At 44.8% G+C, this 21,879-nt stretch overlaps 1 protein-coding gene across 4 annotated transcripts in view; it reads right to left on the reverse strand.

The window, feature by feature from the left end:
• TRIM44 (tripartite motif containing 44) overlaps nucleotides 1–21,879 on the reverse strand; it is a 108,786-nt gene that overhangs the window by 32,782 nt on the left and 54,125 nt on the right. For 2 of the 4 annotated variants that reach the window (XM_029956582.1, XM_029956581.1), the window contains exons 4-5: nucleotides 20,619–20,638; nucleotides 14,034–14,092 (exon numbers count right to left, since the gene is read on the reverse strand). In XM_029956582.1, coding sequence (XP_029812442.1) covers nucleotides 14,034–14,092; nucleotides 20,619–20,638 — 79 coding nt within the window. The remainder of the gene's footprint in view (nucleotides 1–14,033; nucleotides 14,093–20,618; nucleotides 20,639–21,879) is intronic. The other 2 variants (XM_029956584.1, XM_029956583.1) reach the window with 1 other exon arrangement.

Here is a 21,879-nt window from a genome sequence, read left to right on the forward strand (position 1 = left end):
GGGCACTTGTGGGGAGAAGCATTGGGTGTTATATGGAAACCAATTTGACAATAAACTATTAAATTAAAAATTACAATTTTTGAAATACTGAAAACAGTCCATAGACTTTTATTTCTATCTTCATAGATCCTCCTCGGATCTGAGAACCCCCATTAGAAATCACTGGATTAAACTGGGCTCTAAGATCTGGTGCCAGTGACGCATAGTAGAAAAATGTGGGAATTTGAATCAGGCAGAACTGTATTGAATCCTAGCTCTTCAACTTACTAGTTATAAGACCTTCAACACATTACTGTTTCTTTTAGTTGTTTGCAAAGTGGAAATAATTTGTGATCCATGTTTTTCCTCACCATCACCATCTAATTAAAAGTACCCCAGATAATAAAAAGCACCCCAGATAGCAGCCCATGTAATATCATTATGATGATTAAAACAGTTCCACCTCCAAAATGAACAAAAGGCCCTCTATCATGACCAGGAACCATGAAGATATGCACCGGATGGAGAAGCATGCACCTATACCTCTCATTACACCTTTCTTCCAACCAACTCCAAGTGCTAGAGAACAGCCCTGAGATGTAAAAGCGGAGAGCCAGAAACTTGATCTTGCCTAAAGCCATGACTTGCCTTAGGTAAGCAAATGCCAGAGGGTCTATTCCTTAGCACTTCATGTTAAATGCCAAACAAAAAACTGTATCTTTGTTCCCATCTCTAACTCATTATTAATACCTAAACTCATCTGTATAGTGTTTTACTAGTCACAAAATTACCCAGTACACATTTATGATGAGCTCCTCACAAAGCACCCTGAATGGAAAGTGAGGAACAAGTCAGCCCCATTCTGAGAATAAGGGAACAGAATCTAAGAAGTTGAAACTAGTTCACAGCCACCAAATTAGCAAAAGATGGCAGTAACTCCTATGACTTTAGATTCATAGTTCTTCTCGTATACCCTGGCTTGTCAGAAGTCACAGCCAATGAGAGACAAGGGTGCCATTAGGAACCATATGTTGGCTGAGTGATCACCATTCTGTGAAACAGTCAGGTGTATAAGAAACGGAACTTGTCTGGGATGGACACTAGATGTGGGCATTTGGCAGGACTCTGTTGTTTAATTATCAAAAACTGTGTTAGGAAAAGCTAAATTGTTATCTTAGATTATGTACTAGTTTGCCTCTCTAGGGGAGCATTGTAGCATTTCATTCAATTGTGCTTACCTTCCCAATGCACTCTGCTGCCCTGCCCCCTCCTTGTGGGGAAGTCACCCCCTTTGTGACGGAAGCTGTCTGGCTGAGGTATGACCACCTAACTCCAGGGCAGCTAATTAACAGACATGAACTAGCTGGGTTTTCTCTCGAGACTTGTGATGAGGCAATACTGAATCCCTCACCAGAAAACTGCCATAGAGCTGGGCCCACAGCAGCACCAGGGCGAGCTGAAATTACCAGGAAAGAGGGGGACAGAAGTGAGCCCGGAGGGGCCGCTCTGTCAGGTGCAAGGTGAGGCAGGAAGGAGATCGAGATGAAGGATGGAGACCAAGAGTCTTGACCAGCTGACACTCCTGTCTCGACCAGGCACAGAAAGACTTCCTTTATTCAGGTTCTGTGAAACGCCCCGCATCCTTTCCGAAGCCGGCTATGCAGTCTGAACTAGTTTGCACAGTTCTGTTCCTTACCAACAGTCTCTCTTAGGAAGTTGTGGTTACAACACAGAACTGCTGAAAGAGGAGGAAACTGTTAAAAAGAAACTAAATCTCTTTCTTTTAGATTGCACAGAGAGGGAGAGAAAAATGAATGGATGAATGAATGAATGAACAAATGAAACTTCCAAGCTGAAAAGGCCCCCAAAGTGGCCTCAAAATATGCCAAGTTTATTTCTATTATGGCCATCCATGCTCTTTTTAGAATCAGAAGAATGAACTCTGGCAAAGCTCCCTTCTCATGGAATAAAGCACAATGCTGACCAAAGACTTAAACTGTGAGATAGCCAATATCACGTCAGGATTTAAATATCTGCTGGTTAAAAGGTGTATTTCAAAACACTGCCTGGTGCTGGGGATAGGAAAGAAGCTAAAAGCCTCAAACTTGTTAGGTACAACTGTCATCGCTGGTAAACTCAGACTGCTCAATAAATTCAATAGTAGTCATTTAACTGAAATGACCACATGAAAAAGTACTAAACCCAGCATTTGGCTCAAGTGGTTAACATGTCAGATACAGAGCTGGACTAAGCTTCCTAGAAACACAGCTTCCGGGATGGCCGGCTGGTTGATGGCCACTCAGCTTCCTAAATAAGCTCACTTCTGGTGAGGCGCATGAAGAGCAGTCTCCTCTCTGAGGACCGCACTGGGCCACTGGAAAGGCTGAGGAAGGCGGTCTGAAAGCCTGAAACAACTGTGACGTGACACCGGAAAGTGTTCAGTGGCAGGTCGCGGTGTCCCGTATTCACTCTCTTCTCATTTCAAACAAGGAGAACAGAGACTTGAGCTACATTGACAGCAAGGTGATACTTTTGTTCATGGACACCCAATTAATAAAGTGCCACGCTGTTTGAGATGCACTGGTGTCTGAGGCTACACAGACTGCTTCCTGCCACCAGGCCACTATCTCAAAATTACCTGAAGGGAAGTCTAAAGGCCTGGGAGTCTTAGACTACCTAGTCATTCCAGGGAAGGAATGACTCACTCATCCAGTCACCGATAGGGAAGTTGGAACAAAGACCGATCTGCGTCCTTGAGAGGCCATTCCTTCCTAATCTGCTTACTGCAAAAGAGAGCAGAAGAGCGAGGGATCTCCATCCTGCCTGAACCAAGTGATCCAAGAAAGCAAAAGAGAAGAGAGAACGATATGGCCACGTTGTCTTTCCAGTGCAGTGACTGTTAACAGATTCGCCCTGCACAACACGGAAGAAAAGTCAAATGATGGCCAGACTCTCGCCAATCAGTCAAGTTACTCCTCTGTCCAAGGGAAGGGGCCAGGAAAAGCTATGAGAGGCAGAAGCTTGCCCTTGAGAGGAAGAGTTGGCAGAAGGTTCTCACTGTGAGTGTATACGGGTGGGGATGGGGTGGGGAGGGGCAATACGTTTTCTCCTCAAACAGACTCCCAGGCTGACGTTGTGAAGATGTTCTCCTAATATGAAATATGCTGGAGAAAGTATATGAAGATGCCAGGATACCAAAGACTGTGCACATGCTACCTAAGTCCCATGACCTCAGGCCCTGTGTGTCCACGGATCCCACTCTGGAGCTGAAAAAGAAATTGTCTCCTGTTTTAGATTCACAACAAAGCCCGGGAGAAAGGGAAGGCTATGAGCAGAGGTGCAGTGGAAGGCACAGAACCCAGGGGGCTGAGACACATGCACACTGGAGTTACCACAGCGTCTTCCTCTGCAAACCAACTTCCCTGGCCAAGAGCCTGGGTCCCCACAGTTGGTGGTCTCCCAAGACAAAGGCCTGGGAGTCTTAGAGCCATAGAGGACACAGCTGGAAGCAGCCTCAGGGCCACAGCAGACTCAAGTCTCTACTTGTATAAATGCTCAGCCTCTAGCCCAGCAAGCCAGCGAAGCTCAGCGACTTGTCTGAGTTCACGCGAGGAAGTGGTTGCGGGGCAAGGTGTGGAAGTCAGGGCTCCCACGTAGCTCCATCCTCCTCCTTTACTCCTCATATACACTCACTACGTCCTCTCCACCTTCCAGGCCCATGTTACCCCACCTATTCTTTTCTCCCCAACCTGAAACTTCAAGATCTTTCACCTAAATCACTACAACAATGCTTGGGCCATCAGGACTCTGCTCTCCGTCTGCAATCACTCTGCACCCTGCCCCAGGTGACCCCCTGCTCTGTGGGGGTGGGGTGCACGGTTTGGGCACTGCTCTTTTCCCTTTGCGGGCATGGTCCACATAGGAGCTGCTCCTTAGTTTTGGCCTTAGAATGGAGAAGAAGGAAGCAGAGTTAAAGCTGATCCACCGTGGACACGGACTAGGTAAGAGAAATAAACATCTATGATATAGCCACCGAGATTTCAGGGGCATGTGCATACCCCATGCACTTAGAACACTGCCTTGCACAAAGAAGGCACCCAACAAACCTTTTTGTTAACTGAATAAATATACCATCTCACTAATCCTCACAGTAATCATATGTTAATCACAGTGAGCATCCCCATGAGAAAAGCAAGCCTAAGGAGTTTACATGGGAGGACTAAGGTTATCCAGCCACAAGGTGATAAGGCTAGGAATTTAGACCCGAACCTCTGAGCCCAAGACTGTAATTGTTTAACCGGTGCATCATGCTGATGCCAAGAACTCTTAAAACTGTGAGAGTCTGAAACACACATTTGGTTTTTAATATGTATTACCTCACTGGTGTCATCTTATTACTTCACATCTCCCGATCTTGACCATCCTCCACATTTCCCCTTGGGTGTAAGCACCCTGCATCCTACCACAGCCTAGGCACCTGGTTAAGACTCAGTAAAGACCTGTTCCCTGACTAATGATGGCTGACCCAGGGTAAGATCTCACTCTCTCACGTCTGGCCCTCTGGGAGTCAGAAGTCTGGCCCAAGCGCTGGACTCAGAGCCCCAGAGGCAACAACTTAATTTTAAACAACTTTCAGGCCTGGTGGAGATATAACCTTCGAAGGAGAAGATTACTTCCTCTTTCCCAGATGTCAGCCCTATTACTCAAAGGCAGGAAGGACGAGAAATGCCTTCTAGAAAGATTGTTTTAAAAGAAGGAAGAGGAAACAGCCAGGCCTCAGCTGGAAAAGCAGGAGTCAGAGCAAAAACTCTGTTTATTTTGGGAACTTCCTTGCGACGATACATCTGAGCTCGCCCTGCCTGTCCAGACAGCAGCTTGCACGGAGGCTGGCTCAGAGTGCTGTTCTCCACCCTCAGCAGGCACAAGGCACACGCACGCGTCTGAGGCGGAATGGGAGGCTCGGTCATGATAGCACCTTTGCTGTCGTTACTTGCCAAGGACAGGAAGAGAGCACTGCCCAAACCTCTCCAGGGCCTCCTCTGCCACAGTCCTGAGAGCACACTTTACTCCCTCCAAAGCTCTCCCTGCTGCATCCCTGCCCTTCTCAGAAGCTCAGGCACAGCCCAGAGAGCAAGTGTGCAGCTTTAAGTGAAAATAGCAAAGAAACTACCCTTGAATAATTGGGCTAAAACCCCTCATTAGAGCAGATGTACATGGGAGAATTTCACGTATTTAATATTTATTTACTAAATATTTAAAGTTTTTGTTTGTTTATTTCAGTATGAGCTGACAGTGGTGATTTGAGAAGGCAGTTGAGACAGGTGGCTGTCCACGTGGCTCTGGTTCAAACCGTGGTTCTCTCCCATTTACTGGCTGTGTGACCTTGGACAAATTATTCAATCTTCCCATGTTTAATTTTCCTCATCTGGAAAACGGGGACGGTAACAGCCTCTACCCCTGAGGGCCTATTGTAAGAATTAAATGAAATCATGACACAAACACCCTTAGAACAACACCTGGCACACAGTAAACCCTCAATCAGTGTCATGGCCATGATCATTATCATCCAAGGAATGGCCAAGGGCTCACCAGTCCTGGTCAGTCATTTTCCAAGTCTGGAATATGGCAAAATACTGCTTATGTATATCATTAGCGAAAAGTGTGACAGACCTGCTATGAGTTTCTGAGAGAAAGAAAAATCAAGTAAAGATGTTGCTGTCCCGAAGCTCACAGGCTGTTGGTGTGACACAGCATACACATAATTCCAAACCAGAGGAGAAAGTGCTAAGTCCAGAGATGAACCATAAGAACTAGAGGGTCAAAGGAAGAGTCCCGGAAGAAGGAACAGAGTTGGACCTTGAAGGAAAGGTGGCGGTGCTACAGGTTAAAAAAGCAGACAGACGGCACTGTTGTCATACTAGCTGAGCACTAGAGGGACAGCAGAGAAGTCGCTGCTGGAGAGGTGGCACGGAGAGTGGTCATGAGGGTGGCACTAGATTCAGAACGGTGTTTCCCCCAGGCCTGTAAGGAGGCTTGCTCTTTACTTACCCACGCATTTTACAAGAACTTCTGAACTCACTTCTCCTTACCTCTATTTTATGCACCTGAAAGATTACCACTAAGACAAAGCCTGAAGGCTCAGGGCAATGTTTCCATACAGGCAAAGCGCTTAGCACTCACTAGGCACTTACTAAGTATTCAGTGAGTGGGTTCTATTATAAGGTTACTATTACGTTGACCTAGATCCAACATTTGTAATCTGATTCAGGTCAGGAAGAACAAAAGAACCCGAAGTGCAAGGAGAAAGGCAGGATTCTCAGCCCCTGGCTTCAGAGAGGCAGCCTCCTCTACTGAAACTTCTCCCAGTACTTGATCTGTCCCAGCCATTAGGCTGCCTCCAGGGCCTGCTCCAGAAGCAGGTAACGGGTCCTCCCCATCTATACTTCTTCCCCTTGATCTGGGGGTGCTGGCCGAAAGAGCTTAGGCTCTGAGAACAGTCCATTCCTTCCTCTTCACCAACAAGCCATCCCCCTGTCCTTTTATGTGAACAACTAGATTTTATTTACTTGGTAGGGACCTTCATTGCCGCAGGATCCATGCTGAAAGTGTCAGCACAACTTAGAATAACTAGAAATTTCACTGCATTACCGGTCAGCTTCTATTGAGAAAGAAATTGTTCAGGATGATGAGGGTAAGTGAGACGGTCCCTTAGAGGAGGTACGGGGAGAAGGATGCTGGAGTCACTAAGACCACATTAAGGCTGAGTGTCTAGGGGCGGAAAGACAGCAGGGCATGGGTCTCGGAAAGGAGTCCTTGTCGCCTGTGGTGTCAACACACAGTGTTTATGACTGGAGGGTCAGTTCCTTTAAATCAATTTGCTAACTGCAGAGGATGAGGCTTTCCATTCCAAATGGCATGAGGGTTAGATCTGGTCTGAGAAATGACAGTGTTACTCATCTATTTAAACAGAAGCATGTTAAGAGAAACTAGACAAGACTGAATATAATCAAGAGAAGGCTTTCCTATCATTAAGGTAGTCCTGGGTAAGAAAACTGCCCCTAGATACTTTAGCATTAGGGGGTTGTAAGCAAAAAGTATGATGCATAAGCATTATTTTGGGAACCCTATGGCTTGGGCAAGGTGTTCTTTAGGCAGGGTTTGAGGAAGAAGGAGAGGGCCTAGGCTTATGATTTAAACATTGTCAGAAACTAGTCTCTGCCAAGCCTTATGGGTACAGAGCTCTAGAGCTCCGAAAGTCACACAAAGGCTTTCTCTTCCCCGTCTTTTGAGAGAAGGCATATACATTTGCTCATTTTATCTCCACCTACTCCTCCCGCCCCAAATTCTATGACCTTCTTACCCTCATTCTGTGGAGTTTTATGGATAACAAAAGCAGACTCACCAACAACAGCTGAAGGTAAATGGCCTGCCAAGGTGATAGACTGAGAATGCCTTCCAGTGAATCTAAGGGTTTCCCACTCCAAACCAGGCTTCCCTCCACAACTCAGAAAATGGATTTTGCAGAGCTATCATTCATTCAAAAGCTTAACTGTGTGCCTAGGACGTTCTAGGCACTGAGAATTCAGTGATGAGAAAGGCACGGCTTTCTCCCTCATGACCCTTATTGTATAGTGAGGAAGAAATAAAATAATAAGTTACACACATAACATCTTTTTGTGCAGTGATAAGTATGTGCAGAAAGCCAAAGCTGGGTAAGGAATGGCGGTCTCAAGAGGTAATATTTCGGCAGAGGCCTACATAGTGAGAGAGTGAGCTATGTGTGAAGATGTGGGGATGAACATTCAGGCAGAAGGGAGCACCAGAGGCCCTGAAGCCAGAACGAGCGCCACAAGTCATGCCTGCTTGAAGAGGAGTAAGAATGCAGTGTAGTTACAGCGAGCCACTGGGTAGGTGGCAGGCATGTGGGGACGGAGAGGCAGGGGGGAGCCACGGCATGTGTGACTGTACAGGCTCCCTTTCCTCCAGGCACTCGAAGCAAATTCCAGAGACGACAGAACATCCTGGAGCACTCTGGATGGACAAACTGCATGATCTTCGTATCCTAGAAGATAACTGTCGGCTCTATGTGAAGGACAGATAAGGGTGACAAGGGGAAGGCAGCAGGATTCTTGGCAAGAAAGGATCTGGTTGCACCATGAGGTGGGCTGGTGGTGGTGAGAAGTCCTTGGATTTGATGTATTCTTGATGGCAAATCCGAGAGGATTTGCTGACTAATTGGATATGCAGTGTGAAGGAAAGAGAAACATTGAATATTTTTAAGTTACTGCCTTGAGACATGATGATGCCATTAGCTGAGAAGGTGAAGTCAAGGGCAGAAACACGCCCCAGAGGGAGGAGAAAACAAGAATTATCTTTTGAACCAAAGTAGCTGTGAGAGCAAAGATGTGGAATACAGAACAAGAGGGCCTTACTTCCAAGGGGGCGGACTCTCCCACCACTAGCTCTAGCTGGGAGACCCAGGACAAGTCACTTAGTCTCACTCAGTCCCCTCAGTCTGTAACGTGACGGCAGCAAAACCACTTCTCAGGCTTGTCAGAGTAAATGAGATGTCTGTGTGTACCCAGTAAGTTGTAACGGTGGTGAGTCAAGGTCAATATTCTTGCTTCCTTCATTATTCCTAGTAAATGTTTGTTTATTTATCCTGGTGTTTATTTAAGTGACTTACATATGCACCTCAAGTTGTAAACACAATTATGTCTTAACAAATACCAACCATTATACAAATTCACTACAATCCAATCATACTGTGCTTGCTTAAGCGCTTTATACTTCTGAAGGGCATGGAGCATCATTCTCATTTCTTATTTGCATCCTACATACTATCATTCACATATATTCTCACTTTATTCTCAATACACAGAGAGGGTGCCCCTAGACTGCTGAGGAGAGAGTGGACGGGCAGGCTTGACAGCTTAGTCCCGTTGCCGATGTCTCTTGGGCCTAAAGCAAAATACTGTGATCCTGATGTATAGTCCATTTAGCATCAGTGTTTGGTCATATAAGTGAAATTTCTGAAACAGAATGTTGAGCATTTCCATAATTATTGGTGAATAAAAGAACACAACTATTCCCTGGTGCAGCACTTAACAGGTTGCAAAATATTTTTAGATGTGTTACTGTTTCAGTTCCTCCTGAACTACGATAAGCACCTGAGTTGCTACTGGAGGTTAGGAGGCACTGTCATATGAGAAACGGACAGGGCTGCTTTATGCACCGACTTAAAACAAACAAAAATGACCTTGTTCTGCATTATTCTGTGTTTGGTAATGCTTCTTATCGTTGTCTTATTCATTCATTCCTTCACTCAACCAATATTTAAGGGTCGACTCTGTACCAGGCAAGGTGCTGGGTGCTTGGTATACATTGGTGTCACAGCTTTTTGTTGTTGTTAAAAGGTGAAAGGAATTACATTAAGATGAAAAGAACAAAAAAATTATTTATGATGGATATCTTGTTTTTAGTGGAATAATGGACATCCAGGGTTTTTTTAAATGTCAATTAAAAAAATATCCCAGTGCCCCTTTCTAGGCTTCTACTTCCCAAGAATGTACGTCAGCTTCAATTATCTGTACCCCTGATAACTACACTTCCAATTGTACTGGAAATAAATTGCATCAATGATAACAGTTCAGAAGTCCCAGTTATTTGACACGAAGTACAATAATGGGGAGACTTCAGCCTCACAGATGTGCACTCCTAGTATATTGCCTTAGGTCTCATGCCCCCTTTTTGAGTGGCCAGCTGTCAGCAGGAGGTCTCAACATCCAGTGGAGACTGAGCTACATGCCTCCAGTTGAGGAAGACTGTTGCTAGGGGATACTTATGTGATAGGAGTTAAAAGAGCCTTATCATCAGCCGGTTTGGGAACGCTGGTTAAACAAAGAGGCAGGCCTCAGTGTCACAAGGCTGCTCGAACATGTCATCGTGCCAGGGTACTTGTGGAACTCCAAGGTGTGGGCAAATAGGTAGGATGTTCCACACTTACTGAACATGGAACCCTACTTTAGAAGAGTAAGTCAACAATTAGTGTTCAGTCCACTGTATCTGGGAAGCCTCGCCTTGGGGGATTTCCATTTACAATTGCACATGACATGCATTTTTTTTTAAACAAACTGCTGATTCTTTAAGCTTGCAGAGAGCTGAGCAGACAGAACAGACATATGCCCCTCAAATGTGGAGGAGAGACTGATCGCTATATGTAAACAAGGGCTGTCTTTGAGTTTGACTTCTACTATAGCTCCAGCACCTAGCACTGTCTGGTACATAGTAGACACTTGGTAAAATCTGTTAAATAAATGGATAAAGGAATAAAACATGCAGAAAGGAAAGGTTACGTTGATTTCAGTATGAGTGGTCACACTGTTTTTCTGTTTTCAATTGCAATTTCCATATCTAGACTTCTAGACAGTGCTTAATTTATTTTCTTAGAACAAAAGATTGAGAATTGTTCCCACAGCCTTTTGCATCATGACCCTGTACTAATCTAATAAGAGAAAGGTTACACTGCTCTTTGTTGGTGAGCAGCACATTAATGAGATCTCCTTGAAATAATCCCACCTCTATTATGCAGGCAAAATTACATTTTCTAGCATAATTATTGTGTCAGTTGAACTCCCAAATTTTGATATTAATTGTTTCACTTACAAAGGCAACATAAACCTATTAGAGTTTGTCATACTTCTGGAAAATCGAGGGGAAGCTCATAGTTTTAAATAGTGATTATCAACCTATACTTCTCTTTTACTCTATTTTCTGTGTATTTTCCTCCAAGCCAGAAGGACTAGACAAGTTTTATTTCCTATAATTGGTTTTAGGAGAGAAGCTAATGATTTCTTTAAAATGTGGTTTTAAATTATATTCCACTTTCATTTCTCATTCCTTACTTGAGAGTCTAGAATATAACCTCATTGAGGACATGGACCTTGAATGTTTTGTTGACAACTGTACTCCTAGCACCAAAGACAATACCTGGAAGAAAGCAAGTGCTCTGCAGATACTGCTGGATAAATGCTATGATTCCTTTTCCATTGAGGTTCATCACTTTAGTTGTTTTTTAAGTAATCTCTACACCCAACGTGGGGCTCAAACTTGTGACCGTGAGATCCAGAGTTGCATGCTCTACCAACTAAGCCTGCCAGGTGTCCCTGAGACTCATCATCTTAAAGTGAATTTCTCTCTCTGGTCCTTTCTCCCTCTCCACCCACCCCCATTTCTCTCTCTCTTGCTCTCTCTCTCTCTCTCTCTCTCTCTCTCTCACACACACACACACACACACACGCGCGCGCGCGCACAGAACATAAAAGTCTTGCTATACACTATGATAGTTTTTCCCAATGAAAAACATAAACCAAGGAAGGTTGGTTAAGATACATTATTAGATGGGCACCTGGGTCGCTCAGCTGGTTAAGCGTCCAACTTTTGATTTCAGCTCAGGTCATGATCTCAGTTGTGAGATTAAGCCCTGCATCGGGCTCTGCACTGGGTGTGGAGGCTGCTTCAGGTTCTCAATCTCCCCCTCTGCCTCTGCCCCTCTCCCACCTGTGTGTGCCCTCTCTCTCTCTCTCGAAAAAAAAATACATCATTGCGGTGACTAACTGGCTCAGTCAGAAGAGCATGTGACTCTTGATCTTGGGGTCATGAGTCTGAGCCCCATGTTTTTAAAAAATTAAACTTAAAAAATAAGAACAAGTTAGGAAAGAACCATAACTCACACTTATTCCCCTCATCAGAACTGGAGACACAGGGTTAATCTGGGAGGAAGGAGTGTGACAGACCTCAGAAGCACGACAGGACACTAATATTTTTCATTCAGTAATTCTTATTTTGTAGCTTACCTCACCTCCACTAAAAACAACAACATTATTTTCCTTTCTTATTGTAAATTGTTCATATATACTTAAGTCTGATTCTTTCCCATAGAGTAATATAGGTTCTATTTTATAAATACAAATCAGTAGGGCAATAGGATTCAGTACAGTGACTTACTAGCTCTGACCTTGGGCGAGGTACTGAATTTATCAAAGTCTGACATGAGAACAGGAAACACCTTCATGCTAGGCTGCTGTAAGGATTAAATGAGATGGATAATCCATGTGGAATGCTTAGCTTACTTCCAATATTACAATCTCGGAGGGTTCACAGACTAATGGCCACAATGATTAAGTGCCTCAACAAGTGCCTCATCTCTACAAGTCTTCCTTTCGCTCTCTATTAAGCCACTCTCCCTCATTCCCCACACAGAAGTACAAACTCAGACCAGGTGTGCTTCCTGGGCCCTGTTCTCTCCCCAAGCATGAATTCTTCCTGCAGAGCTTAGATAGCACTTCTGGATTGCTTCTGGATGAGTGCCGTCATTTACGGCAGTCATTCATCTGACCCCCTGCATCTCTCTTCCCAGCCTATATAACATTCTTCTTAACTCATCTGGTTCCTTAAAGTGTCTTGGTTGGCTGGGGACTTGACCCTTCATTTCAGTTTATGAAAACTTCCTAACCAGAGGGGATGAGCACTGAATTCTAGGGGCATCTGTGTCTGGCCTTCTTATCCATGCAGCTTGCTGGTAATTGCTAAGTTTTCCCTCCTGAAACAATTATCCCCCCATTTCTCTCCCTAGCCCCCTCCCAACCCCCCCAGTTAATTATCAGTTCTGGAATTAAACATGCTCGCCTCTCTTGCCGTTGCCATGACAACAGTTGGCCTGCACCTGCCACTGGGTGAACAGTGGCTCTTTCAGAAGACGCAATGGCACTTAATGGCTCCACAAAAGCCAGGGAGTAAACTCGTGTTTACCTGGCTGGGGAGAGAAGTTCTGGTTCGTTCCCCCTCAGGCAGTTTCCTGGCAAGCTCCACCTCAACTTCCATCTCAGGCAAACTGCTTGTTGCCATTCAACAAAGAAAATGAAAACATTTTCTGGTAAAAATGCCAAATCCCTGCTGCCTTGTCACCTATTCCCAGCCAAGATGTTGGAAGATAGGAATCTTGCTTCTCCTGAGAAAAGCAGTCTGGGGCAGTGGTTGAAAGCACAGAATTTGAAGCCTGACAGTTCTGGGTTCCAATCCTGGCAGACTCACTTTCTACGGTGTGACCATGGCTTACTCATGTAACTTCTTATAGCAGCAATTTCCCCCTCCATAAAAAGGTCGGAGTAACTCTACCTCACAGAGCTGGTCTAAAGCTCTGAGCACTCTACGTAGATCTAGCGGCTGCTTAACATGCAGCAGAGAAGCAGGTAGCCCTACAGCTGTGGAATCGCCATTAGTCCTGGACAAGCGCGGATGGCAGGCAGGGAGGGCAGCGTGGTCCTCCGGTGGGAGCATCTGTTCAGGAGTGGGGGGCCGCGCCCCGCCCCATGAAGCCAGGGGGCAGCCGAGACATGCTTCTCCCCCACCTTCAGGGCAATTCCCGCAGCACCCCCTTCTCTGGGCTGTGTTCCTCGTGCTCAATCTCACTTTCCTTTAAATAGAACTGATGGGACCAGAGGGAAGGACACATGTACTCACCAAGGAAACAAAATGCGTTTTACAACCACACTACAACCTCCGGGGAACAATTGGTAGTGGTGCTAAGGAGTGGGAGGGAATGAGACACTTATGTAAGAAGGTGCTTTTCTTCTCTGAAACCCCTGCTTGTGGCTAAGGAAGTATCTCTTTTATGAACATACACCCGCACGTTAGTTAGGTCCTAGGTCCAAGCAGGCACATATATGAACACTGGTCCTTGGCAAAGACCTCACCATTTAGGGTGCCCAAGTTTCATCTCGGCTTTTGACCACCTTTCTTAATGTTCTGAAGCTACTTCCTTGGGATCTAGTTTTAAAGGGACCTACGCTTATTGACTCTTCACTTCACATCATCTTTAAATGAAAAAAGAGAAACCAACAAACCAAATCACAAAAGCAAACCAGCTCCTGCTCCCAGCATCTGTTACAGATGTTGTGTGTTTCTGGGTAAAGAGGGGAATGCAGTTCAGGCACGCAGAGCTACAAAAAAAAGGAAGGATCCTTGGAAGCTGTTGGGAAAATGGAATTACTGACCTCTTGCGTGCCTCTCGCTGGGAGGAAGTGAGAAGATGCTAGAGCCTAGCAGGTTTCTCCTAAAATGAAAAAGACACCACTAACAACAAATTTGCCGTGGCTGCCCCAGGGGAGGGGGTACAAGCAACAACATCCAATTTAGTTATTCTTAAAACACAGACCAGAGTTTTCTAACTTCCTCAAATGGCTTATGTTTAAAGCCCGTCCAAAATGGCTCTGAAGACAAGTAAGGAAGACGGGACGAAGGCTCCAGCCATACTCTTCAGCACTGGATCTAACTCAGGCACAAATGTGACATCGATTTAATTCTTTGACTAGGTTTTAAAAGATACCTTTAGTCTTAAATCTGTTTGGAAAATGTTGAGGCTTTAGTATTCCTTTTCTCTATTAATTTGGAACTAGATAACTACTTTTCAAACCTGATTTTAAGTTTGAAGAAGGCAGGAGCTGTCAAAATAGGGTTATAAGATACAAATCAAACAAACAATTTCCCTCTTCAGCTACTTTAGCTCAGCTGCTTGTTTTTCCATCTAAAAAAAGAAACCCAAAAGAACACTTTCAATGCTTCACAGCATACTTGTCTTTAAGGATAACAGGGTGTGCTATTTTGATGGAGAAACCGAGGCACAAGAGAGCAAACAATTTACCCATAACAAATTGTGAGATGCAACTAAAGAAAAAGACCCACAAGATTTAGAAGTCTGTCTGCTTCTTCTACAGAAAGGGCAAAGCAGCAGTACAAACCTGCTGGCACCTCGGCGCAGCACACAGGACCCTCCCCAAGGTGAACCCACCCATCTTTTAGCCCCAGCTCCCGCCACCGTCTGGTCATGCAGTGGCTCACCATTCCCCACACAGCACCTGTGCTTTTCCTCTGAGCTTTGAGACACGCTGGTCCCTCTGCTTAGATGGCCTTTCTACCCTTTCCACCTGGAAAAGCCTACCCCTTCCCTTTCTTCAAAGTCCAGCACAAATGCTATCTTTCCTGATTCTCTGTTCTGCGTTGGCTGTACCGTAACTCAACATCCCACGTACTTATTACAGAGCACCGGGACGGTGCAGTGGTTAAGAGTCTGCATGCTCGTCAGATGACTGGAGTCCAAATGCCAGCTCTACCATTTTTTAGCCATGCCACCTCACGTACGTGTAACCTCTCTGCAGCTCTGGATAATGTGTTAGCCACCTATGAGGACTGAAATAAATGAGGTAACACATGTAAATGTTGGAAGTAAAATCACAGCGTGCAGAGGGACACCCGGGTCCCTTCCTACTAGGGCTCTTGTTGCTAGCATGACGCAGCCAGAAGAAGCAGGCGGCTGCTCCTGGCCAGCATTTCCAGTGTGAGGCGGATGGAGGTAAACTAGAGGTACCCTGGCTGAATTTTCCAGCTGTGCCTGGATTGTCTGGTTATATACCAATATGCATAAAATAAAGTGCTGATCATGGGTGTATATCTGAAAATCAATTACGTTAGCAAGGGAGGTTTGCTTTTATTACCAAGAGGCAGCATGATGCAGAGCAGAGCTCCATCCCTCACCTGGGCGAGCGGAGGATAAACCATCCACATGAGCAGGGGAAAGCAAAGTAACCCAGGTTCTGTGACAAGGAATGCGACAGTCAAGAGGTTCTCTATGCGGAAGGCCAGCTTGGATGCTGGGACCCCACTTGTGTACAATAAACAGCCCTGATCGCTCTATCCCATGTCTCAAGTATCTGAGCCATTTTCTTTGGCTTCTAGCTAGGTCTTCCGGAATGAAGACAAGACAAAAACTAAATCATGAATTGGTAATCAGAGAACATGAGAAACCTAAGTGTATCACTGATTTAGTTCCTTTGATCTCTACAAACTATGCTGTCAGGAGGAGAGATGTCATGTCTAAGAACATACGGTTATTATTTTGGGTGTGGTGGAGAGTACCTTGTATACAGCCCCAAGAAACTGTTTAAAGAAACCAAATTGAGGAGACTTTATTTTAAATCTACTAAATTATAGAATCTATGAGAAACAAATTCTTTCCACTCCATATGTGATAGAAGACTGTATTTCTTCACACAACAACATCCCCCCCAAAACTGGGTGGGGAGCAGGGGAAAGAAAGGCGAGTGTTTACAGAGAAATAAGAACAGATGACACAGAGGCAATGAGGTTGAATGACTAGTCCAAGGTCACACAGTCAGTCTCAGGCAGACCAAGAATAGAAGGCAGGTCTGCTGACTCTCCCTGAGCTCCTACTCCTTCAGAACTCACTGCCTGTTTGATCACAGAACCAACATGGGTCAGATTCACACGGATCTCAGCAGGAGCTTTTTGCCTGAAGAAGAGCCAGCTATGAAGATAAAAAATTCTACGCAAGTCCCAAATACGGCTGTTACTATTAAAAAGCCATTTTCCTCTAAGCTAAAATCACAGAACATCTCAATAGCAAATCCAGATTTAATATTGATCTTGCTCCTTTTTCTTCCGAGCACAAGAGTCTCAGGGTCCTTCCCTCTCTGACTTCCTCCCACTAGAAAACAGCTTTGAGGCAGCAGTATCTATCGCCACCCCCTCTCCTGGAATATATATCACTTCTCAGCGGGTTCCAGCAGGAGCTGAGGAGCCGATCTGTGAGGGAGTGAACACAAGATCTCCCGTAATAGCACACAGAAGACAAAATTGCTGCCAAAAGTGTAAATTGCTTTTTTTGCTTGAAAAAAAAAATCACTCTGGGCTTCAAAGACACCCTCTTAAAAGATGACTCCACGGTACTTAACATCCATGTTGTACACATGAGACTTTCGTTCCTCCATACCCTCCAAGGATCCTCACCATCTATGCAGCTGTAGCAGATCTGAGGATAGGCCACCAGATGCAGGGGCAACAGAAGCGAATTCTGGGGGTGGGGGGAGCGGGGAGGGGAAGGCCAGTCTGCCTGCTCCCCAGGGAGTCTGAAAGGGCTTGTTTTGCTGCTGACCCTCAAAGGGCACTATGTGCCGGTGAGATGAAGAAATATCCCTTTAGAATGACAGAGGCTAAGGAGAGGAGAGGTAGCTTGCAGAAAACAGAGGCCCCACCAATTCAGTGTCAAAGCGAGTGAACCCTCCCAGGTCAGAGGAATGGGAGCAAAGTGACCCTCTGAGGAGTGTGCAGTTAGCCTCCCAGCTTCCTCAGCTTTCAACAGGACAGAACAGGTTTCAACAGGACAGGAAATCTCCTTTGTCGCTGCCATTGTGGAAAGCGGCCTGACCTACGTGCGGACACTGGTCATATGGAAAGAATGCCAGCAAAGGAGACACAGGTCAGTCATCCAAGAGACCTGCACAGAGCCTGTAGGTTCATTCCTCTTCCGTCCCCGGGGAGGAAAGCGGGGGGCTGGTGGATGGCAGCAGATGGTCCAAATGGCGGCGGAGGGCATGGACCCAAAGCCAGATTGGATTCACATCCTAACTCTGCATCTTACTAGCTCTGTAATCTAGGGCAAGTTCATCCTTCTGAGCATTAATTTCCTCATTTTACAAGTGAGATAATAACCACATCATAGGCTTTACGTGAGGATTAGATGAGGATATATATAAAACACTATACACAGTAAACCTTCGATAAGTGACAGCTATGATTATTATTGTTATTAATTAGCAGGACAACTACACAATAAAATTCAGGGCAAGGAACGGACAGGACCAAAAGCACATTACTGAGACACGTCATGTCAAATGGCTTAAGGAGTCGGAATGGAAAGGAAGAGGGAAAGCAGGGAGAGCCCCGCTGAGACAGGGCACACGCAGCCCTGCTACAGACAGCTAGGTTTCAACAGAACAGGATATCTTTCCTTTGTCACTGCCACTGTGGAGAGTGGCCTGACTTACGTGCAGACAGTGGTCGTATGGAAAGAATGCCAGCAAAGGAGACACAGGTGCAGTCATCCAAGAGACCTGCACAGAGCCTGCAGGTTCATTCCTCTTCCGTCCCTGGTGCAGGCAGACCCACATTTCCTCACACATCAAACTCTCATTTAATACTGTCAGCAACACAGAAGCCTTTGGAACAAGACTCTGTTTGGCTTATTGGGATGGTAAAGTGTATATCATAAATGAGAGAAATTTCAGATCAAAGGCAATCTGCCCTGAAGTGTTAATTGGAATTAACTGAGCCAAATGGTAGTTCAACACAAATTGAATGGAACCAACAAGTATAAATTTAAAGTTTAAAAAGAAAAGTTGACTCCTCTTTTCTCTTTCTGCCAAATCAGAATATGTTCTACAAGTGCTCATGGTACCAAAAAAGGGTTCTGCCAAGTCCTGGTCCAACAGAACCACTGACATCTGTGACAGCCTGGCTTAAGGGAGACAGCTTGACATCTTGGTTGCTAGTAAACCAACTATGCTTCATGACTATCTTGTCAAAATGACATGAAGCTACCTGCAATTAAACTTGACAACCAATATCTCACACTAAATAACATATCTGAAGTGAGTTAATTTCTTCATAAGGTCCCTGCATTCTCCTACTCAACATGACTCTGATATGTAGCCATAAAGACAAGATGAGTGTGTTCATCCTAATCAGGCTCCTCCAAGCCACATCACCTCTGCTAAGGTGTTTTCATTATATTGGTCTTGTCTGAAGGCTCTTTCTGGGAACGAAGAAGGTCCAGGGCTGTACTTGGCCTGGATTTTAATGAGCTAGAGCTGGTCTTGAGAGCAGGAGAGATGGAGTGCCAAGGAGATAATTTAGAGTCTGTTGAAACCAAAGGTCCATGCAAAATGGTAAAAACCTGGTCAATAACTAGAGAAGATGTAGAATTAGGCTCCTGTTATCACAACTCAAGTCTAACTAGTCTCCCAGGCTCTGCTGTTAATCCACTTCCAATTCAGGCACGCAAGGAGGACTTCCAAAATGCAAATCTATTTGCATCAATTCCCATTTACAATTCTTTAATGCTTTCCCATGGCCTGCAAGCTAGTGCTCAAATATCTTAGGAGGTCTCTAAGGCCCTAGATAATCTGGGTTCTGCTTTCTTTCCTCCACCCTCCTCTTATCTAGAGCTTTTCCTCAAGTTGTTCCCTCTACCTAGAACAACCCTACCCCCTCCTCCTCTGCCTGCCTTCTTATTTTTCAGAGCTCTGTTCATACATAACCTTTTCTGGAAAGCCTTCCCTTATCCTCCAGACTGACTTAGGGGCCTTCCTAAAGCAGCCTAAACTTCCCTTAATCCTAGCACTTCCCCCACAGTATAAGGGCCCGATTACACGCTTGTTTCTCCCACAAGGAGAGGAGCCATGTCTGTCTTAGTGATTACTGTATACCCAGGATACAGCATAGTGCCTGACACATAGTAGGTCATAAGAAAAGAAAGGAGAAAAGGAGGGAGGAGGAGGCAGGGAGGGAGGACATAACTGAACCACAACATAGAGGGAATCTGTTCTTGAGAATGACTGGAAGAGGAGTTTGAAGACATTCCCTGAGGTTCTGCAGTTTTAAAGCCAGGGCGCCTGTGGCTTTAACCACATTAGACAAGGAGCCGGATCTAGGCTGAGAACCACAGTTCCAGAAACACCAGGAGAGACAGATGGGGGGTAACATGGCACCGAGGAAGAGGCTCAGGATGTGGGGACAGAAAAAGAAAAAAGAAGAAACTTTATTTGTTGGTTTATAAATGGAACCAAGGAAGGACCGAATGCTGGTTCCAGTAAGGTACCTTGGACAAGTCATTTAGCTTCTTTCAATGTGAAATTTGAACTAGATAAGTGGTTTTCAAGCTGAGCTCTGAGGAACCCTAGGTTTGTACATTGGGATTCTACTTAAAAGCTCACTTGAAAAAAAGGGCACTTCTGCTGAAACTAAAGCTAGCATAGCAGCGGCCTAAATGAACTCACTGCTCTCCCCCAGCCTTACAGTCCGTGTTGATCCTATGGGACACAGGGGGCCCATCTGGACACTGTATTTTACTTTGCACAAAAGCCCCTTGATTGCGGCAAGGCCGCAGCATTTCCGAGAGCCCATTCTCAGCATCTGAGCAGCAGGACAGCAAAGGTAAATAAACCGAATTCCAGATGTATGGCAAGGGAGAGGCAATAATGAAACACGCTTTCAAATCCCATGTGGTGATACAGAAGTAGAAAGGATCAGTTTTTCTTTTCCTAAACGAAGTTCCATAATATCACTGTATAGGTGTCTATAGTCAGACACAAAGATGTTATACCTCAGAAATAAAGAATAATGGATCCAGAGCCCATTAAAAAAAGAAAAAGGAATCCAATTCCAATCAAGAAAGAACAATGCCAAAGTTTATCTAGGCAGTCCACCTGATAGCCTAATTATCATTCAAATATAGTGCCTACTCTTCTTAACAAGGTATTCCGAAGTTACTGTCATTACATACTTTCAAGTCTACCTTTATCTGAAGGTTACAGGCAGGGAATGGCATAGATGGGGAGGGAAGATGGGAGTCTCACAAAATAAAATCTTCAAAGCCCTGGCTTAAGATGTTGATCCCTTTTCTGTGCTGTTCTTTGGCTGTCCATATTTCATGGGGCATTAAAAGGCCACAAATGTCACTCTACTTCATTTCTGAGAACAGGCAAGCAGCAATAATGTGATCTTACCTGGGTCCTTCCTCGTCACCCTGAAAAGAAACAGAAAGAAACAGCATTAGAGATCGGCATTGGTGGAGACAGATTTAGATTTCTTTCTTTTCCCTCTCCTCTGGCAACCTGGGACACACGGCTTGTGCATTTATTTTAACTGAGACACACCAGCGGATGTCCAAGCACTAAGACAAGGGCTAATATAATCCTATGCTATAACTGCCCAGCGGAGATGAACTGATAATTTGCCCTTGCAACCAGGTAAGTGAATGCACAGACCTAGGAGGCCCAAATAATAGCCTTGCCTTTTTATTTGTATGGCTGGCAGTATTTAGTTCTGAGCCAACCGAGAGCCCCAAAATAGCAGCAGGTCTTAGGCAAAAGCTGACCAGCTCCAAAGGCATCACGCTGTTTCCTTCAAAGACTCATTTCTGCCTTGGTCCAGCATTTTTTCTCCAAACATGAACACAGCAACTCTAATATAGAGCACACTATGGTAGAAAAGGCACTGAACTGGGACTCAGAAAATTGGGATTCTAGGCCAAGCTCTGTTATTTATTAACAATGTGCCCCTTGGCAAGTTAATTAATGAATCTGGACCTTTGGTCTTCTCCATTGTAAAAGGGTAGCTCTGGCATTTGATGATCTACAACATCCTTCAGCTCAACACTGGCTTTTCTCCTTTTCTCATAACTGTCTGCAAAAACAGTGTGAGAGGGTTATTTGTCCAGGTACTATATTCTCTGAACCTAACTTTACCAGCGCTCAGAACAGAGTCCTTTGAGCCTCTTCTTGGGATAAAATAAGATTTTTCAAAGGACTCTCAAGCCTTTTCCAAGGGACCTCACTCATCCTTTTGCTGAGAGGGTATTTTACATGCTTCTCTTTAGCCATTCAGGGGAGGTCTCAATAGAGAATCTATCTCCTAGTTGTTGGTAACTCCCCAGGGAACTTATTAGATTGATTTGTTTCTGTCGGTATAAAGGAATGCACTCTGGAGTCAGATACTCTCAAATCTTGACTCCATCCACTTGTGTCACCCTGGTCAAGTTATTTTGCCTCACTTAACTTTGGTTTCCTACTTTGTAAAACGGTGGTAATACAATATATAAGGAGTATGAAGACTCAGTGGGGTAATATATATGTACAAACATCAAGCACAGTGTCTAAGATATAGGATGCACTAAATAAAGGTTATCAACTTCAGTAACAATTCAGTATGATTATTTTTTTTTAATTTTTTTAATGTTTTATTCATTCTTGATAGAGAGACAGAGCA

The sequence above is a fragment of the Suricata suricatta genome, chromosome 11 (assembly GCF_006229205.1).
Source record: "Suricata suricatta isolate VVHF042 chromosome 11, meerkat_22Aug2017_6uvM2_HiC, whole genome shotgun sequence".
Classification (NCBI taxonomy): Eukaryota; Metazoa; Chordata; class Mammalia; order Carnivora; family Herpestidae; genus Suricata; species Suricata suricatta.